This window comes from Alosa sapidissima, chromosome 4 (assembly GCF_018492685.1).
Source record: "Alosa sapidissima isolate fAloSap1 chromosome 4, fAloSap1.pri, whole genome shotgun sequence".
NCBI classification, from domain to species: Eukaryota; Metazoa; Chordata; class Actinopteri; order Clupeiformes; family Clupeidae; genus Alosa; species Alosa sapidissima.
Genome location: NC_055960.1, coordinates 37,312,678 through 37,317,820, shown reverse-complemented (window position 1 = coordinate 37,317,820; position 5,143 = coordinate 37,312,678). Strand labels below are relative to the sequence as shown.

Below are 5,143 nucleotides of genomic sequence, written 5' to 3'. Positions count from 1 at the left end.
TTCCATCTCTCTCTCTCCCTCTCTCTCTCTCTCTCCCTCGCTCCATCTCTCCCTCTCTCTCTCTCTCTCTCCCTCGCTCCATCTCTCTCTCTCTCTCCTTCCATCTCTCTCTCTCTCTCTCTCTCTCCCTCGCTCCATCTCTCTCTCTCTCTCTCTTCTCTCTCTCTCTCTCTCCCTCTCTCCCTCGCTCCATCTCTCTCTCTCTCTCTCTCTCTCTCTCTCTCTCTCTCTCTCTCTCTCTCTCTCTCTCTCTCTCTCTCTCTCCCCCTCTCTCCCAGTGTCTCTCTCCCTCTATCCCTCGCTCCCTCTCTCTCCCTCTCTCCCAGTGTCTCTCTCCCTCTATCCCTCGCTCCATCTCTCTCCCTCTCTCTTTCTCTCTCTCCCTCCCTCCTCGCTCCCTCTCTCTCTCTCCCCTTCTCTCCCAGTGCCTCTCTCCCTCTATCCCTCGCTCCCTCTCTCTCCCTCTCTCTCTCTCTCTCTCTCTCCCCTTCTCTCCCAGTGCCTCTCTCCCTCTATCCCTCGCTCCCTCTCTCTCCCTCTCTCTCTCTCTCCCAGTGCCTCTCTCCCTCCCTCTCTCCTCCCTCCCCTCCGTCCCTCTCCCACTCCGGCTGCTGTCTTATGAAGTCGGCTCTTCCTGAAGCGTCATGTGGCCCCTCTGCAGTGTAGCGTGGGCGGCTGAATCGAGCGCTGGATCCATACGGGCTCCGTTTGAAAGCCCTGAGGAGCCAGGCCTACAGCAGTGAGTGAGCAGGCCAAGGGCACCACTGGAGCTGTGTGGTGGAACCAGGGAGACCTGCCCCATGCAAAGTATATCGCGTTACACATGCCTTTGGGATACAATTATAGCATAGTGGAGAGAATGACCGTTGATTAGGAATTATAAAAATTAGACATAAATGCTTGGAAAGGTGGGAACAATTGTTGTTTTGTCTTCATGTGAAGTCCTGTGTGTGTGTGTGTGTGTGTGTGTGTGTGTGTGTGTGTGTGCGTGCGCGTGTGTGTGTGCGCGTGTGCTTGTATAAGCACATAGGGGGTGTATGGAGTGGGCCCTCTCTGGGTGAAGCTCAAATTGATTTGTATTATGTGCAAGCATCATCAACTCTGTGGAGGAGCAGCAGAGTCTGCAGGAGCTCATTGCAGATGTGCTCTTGTGGGACACACACACACACACGCTCACTCTCTCTCTCTCTCTCTCTCTCTCTCTCTCTCTCTCTCTCTCTCTCTCTCTCTCTCTCCTTGTCTGTCCGGCAGATCCAGGTGTCATACTACCCTCCAGGCCAGTACCCCAGCTCAGGCCAGCAGTACAGGCCCATGTCCCACCAGGTGTCTTACCCCCAACAGCGTGCCCAGCCCCATGCCCCAGCCAGCACAGCAGTCTGGTCAGTCACCGCTCATCGGGCACCACCTCTCTCTCTCTCTCTCTCTCTCTCTCTCTCTCTCTCTTTTTTTTTTTTTTTTAATCCATCTTTCAGTCTCACTCCACCTCTCTGTCACCCCTTCACTCTCTCCCTCTCTCCTTGTACTGCAAAAAAAACATTCATTTTGCGCACACACACACAGTGACGAACCTTGCATCTTGCAAGACATAATGCATTTAAAATAATCTCCAGTCTCTTCCTCCCATCAGCTGGTATCCAGACTATGATGCCCAGTCAACAGCCAGCGTACCAGAGCTTGATGGGGGTACAGCAGCCTCAGAACGCCGGCATGATGAACTCCCAGAGAACCAACATGGGAGGCCAGATGCAAGGCCAGATGCAAGGCCAGATGCAGGGTCAGATGCAGGGTCAGATGCAAGGGCAGATGCAAGGTCAAATGCAAGGGCAGATGCAAGGTCAGATGCAAGGCATGATGGTCCAGTATCCGCCAATGCCCTCCTATCAGGTATGTGCTCTCAGACGAATGGTTGTTAGAATCTTTGTGAGATCCATGGCTTGATGAATGTGTTGGAATGGAATCGGAATTGTGATGCAGTGGCGCCATGGTAACCAGTGGTGTTCCTTCTGGCAGGTGCCCGTGGCCAATGAGAGCCAGCCGGTGGTGCAGCAGCAGTACAGCAGCCAGTGATGGTTCCTGCCACGCAGTCGGTACAGGGGCCCATGCCAGGCACGGCCATGCCAGTCTACTACAGCGTCCTAACGCCCACTCAGCAGAACAGCACAAGGTCAGCCTTGCTCTCTCTCTTCTGATCCCACACACACACATACACGCACACACACACACACACACACGCACACACACACACTCACACACACGCACACACACATACTCATACACACACACTTACACGCGCGCACACACACACATACACGCACACACACACACTCATACACACACACTTACACACGCACACACACACACTCACACACGCACACACACACACACTCATACACACACACTTACACGCGCACATACACGCACACACACACTCACACTCACACATGCACACACACACACTCATACACACACACTTACATGCGCACACACACACATACACGCACACACACACACTCATACACACACACACACACACACACACACACACACATGTGTAGCCATCCACACACACTCACGCACACACACACACACACACACACACACACACACACACACACACACACACACACACACACACACAGGTGCACAAGGTCAGTTACTATGGATCTTGGCCACTCATGCATTTATAGTCCAAGGCCAAGACAGCACATGTCTAGGCAAGTCAAAACCCACACACAATGTCATACATGTGCTAGACCTCATATAGCACAGCATATAACTAATGCTATCAACTCATGTAAAAGTTTCAGTAATTCCTACTAACAATGTTTACCGTGTGTGTGTGTGTGTTACAGTCCGTCAGTGGGCTACTTGCAGTCGGCCAGCTCTGAGCAGTACAGATCACCCAGTCCCCTGCGCCATGCAACCCCCAGCAGATGCAGCAGCAATATTCAGGTGAAGATCTCTGTCTGCTACTAGTATCTAGGTCATAATTATCCATTACCACTAGACTACTCTGTATATTCTCAGAGTTCTCTCAAAATAGTTCATTTATACTGTTTGTGTGTGTGTGTGTGTGTGTGTGAGTGTGTATGTGGTGTGTGTGTGGTGCGTGTGTGAGAGAGAAGTGCTGTTCTGTGGCAGCTATAATTGGTAGCCAGGTGTCACCTTTACCCCTAATGTGCACATCATGATGTTAAACTTTGCTGGATCTTGTCATAATACTTATCCTACTTTTTAATCCAAAGAAATAATTGAGGTGTGCGTGTGCGTGTGCGTGTGCGTGTGCGTGTCTGTGTCTGTGTCTGTGTCTGTGTGTGTGTGCGTGCGTGCGTGCGTGTGTGTGTGCGTGTGTCTATCAGGTGTACCACCTCCTGGTCCTGGGGTCATGGTGATGCAACTGAGTGTTCCAAATGGACCCCAGCCCACCCAGAATCCCCCCATGGTCCAGTGGAATCCCTGCAAGTACTACAGCCTGGAGCAACGACCCAGCAAGCCTGGGGAGCTCTACAAGCCTGACTCCAGTCCACAGGTGGCGCACACACACAGACACACACACAGACACACACACACAGCCGTCCTGCACAATTGGCACACCCATGTACACATGGAGACTCCTACTGTATACATCATGCTTCTACACTGCATATCAGCTACTGTGACATTTTGTTTTTGCTCACTTCAAAGCTCCTCTAACAATAAATACATTATGACAGCATTATATTGATAAAAAAATGAATTGGTCGTCAAGGCATAGTTTAAAACCATAGCTTATTTTACATGCACAGCCGCTGTACATAACATATTTTAAACAGACAACCTGTTGGTACTACTAAGTTTAGCCAATCTACAGACATGTACTTATAATCCTCATGTTTAGATGTTTGTGTCACTATCCATGTTTACATGGACACTTTTATTCTGATTAGAAAAGGAATAATGGCTCAATCGAAATAAAGATTGAAATAAAGATTCTCATATGAACACCTCAATCGGCATAAGAATGCCTGATCAGATTAGAAATTCAATTGGAATGAAAGAGGTGGTGTATTCTTTTCCTATTCTGATTGAACAGCCATGTATACGGTCAATCGGATTGCCTGCTGTATCTTCTTAAGAAAAAGTAGGCGACAACGGCTATTCCAATCAAACATTCTAAAGAGCTTGAGAGCACCTGATCGAAATAGAACGTACCCCATGTAAACAGATGGCACAAATATTTCAATCGGAATACCGGTAGTTTATAGCCTGGCTAACGCCACACCTTATCTCATTGAGATGGGGTCTGGGAACTACACATTCATTTTCTCGTATTTGAGACGTGGTTTACGAATGCCCAGAGCCGTTTATTGGGGCGCTACGGATGTCTATCAAATGCATCTGTACGTAGCTCATAGCCGCTTCGGTGTGTCGCATAGACGTCGCCATCGTATTGCTGTCCCCTCTCTATTCTGTGATTGGTTCCTTCGTTGAGGTGAAAATCAGGTCTGTGGAATCCAGGCTGCCTAGCAGCGCGAATAAAATGGGGTCCATGGGGAAACCCAGGCCAGGTAGTTTAATCGGAAAGACAAAAAACAACTGTCCGTGTGAACGTGACTACTATGTGCCTGGAGCATGACAGCGAAGCTACACCAGGCGCGTAACTGAAGCGTTCCATTCGCGACACACGTAAAATCCATTTTAGATTAATGGTCTATTTTTTTCCGTACGCGCCGCTATCACGTCTGGTGTAGCTACTTCCATTGATTATAGTGGCAGCTAATTGTTGCAGCAGACACAACGGAACGCTTCAGTTACGCGCCTGGTGTTGCTCAGCCCTGATGTGTGTGGTGTTGCTCAGCCCTGATGTGCGTGGTGTAGCTCAGCCCTGATGTGTGTGGTATGTGTGTGTGCCCCTCTGCTGCAGGCCAGTAATCAGCTGGGCAGCCCGCTGGCCTCGCCCGCCCAGTCCCCCACCCCGTCGCCGTCCGGCAGCGTCAGCAGCGTGTGCCCAGGCCTCGGCCCTCTGCCCCTCATCTCCCAGTTCTCTCGGCCCGGAGGACCCGCACAAGGTACACACACATGCTCCTACACACACACATACACACACATACACATATACCGGCACATACTTGCTCATATCCACTCTTATTTATACATGCATATT

General features: G+C 50.2%; 1 protein-coding gene across 1 annotated transcript in view; it reads left to right on the top strand.

Annotated features, from left to right (window-relative positions):
• The first annotated feature begins 1,228 nt into the window (after positions 1–1,228).
• Positions 1,229–5,143, top strand: part of LOC121707492 (R3H domain-containing protein 2) — a 10,554-nt gene continuing 6,639 nt past the window's right edge. The window contains 8 exon segments of the mRNA XM_042090108.1: positions 1,229–1,379; positions 1,628–1,884; positions 2,011–2,053; positions 2,056–2,164; positions 2,853–2,893; positions 2,896–2,952; positions 3,360–3,529; positions 4,904–5,048. Of these exon segments, the coding sequence (XP_041946042.1) occupies positions 1,355–1,379; positions 1,628–1,884; positions 2,011–2,053; positions 2,056–2,164; positions 2,853–2,893; positions 2,896–2,952; positions 3,360–3,529; positions 4,904–5,048 (847 nt within the window). The 5' untranslated portion in view covers positions 1,229–1,354.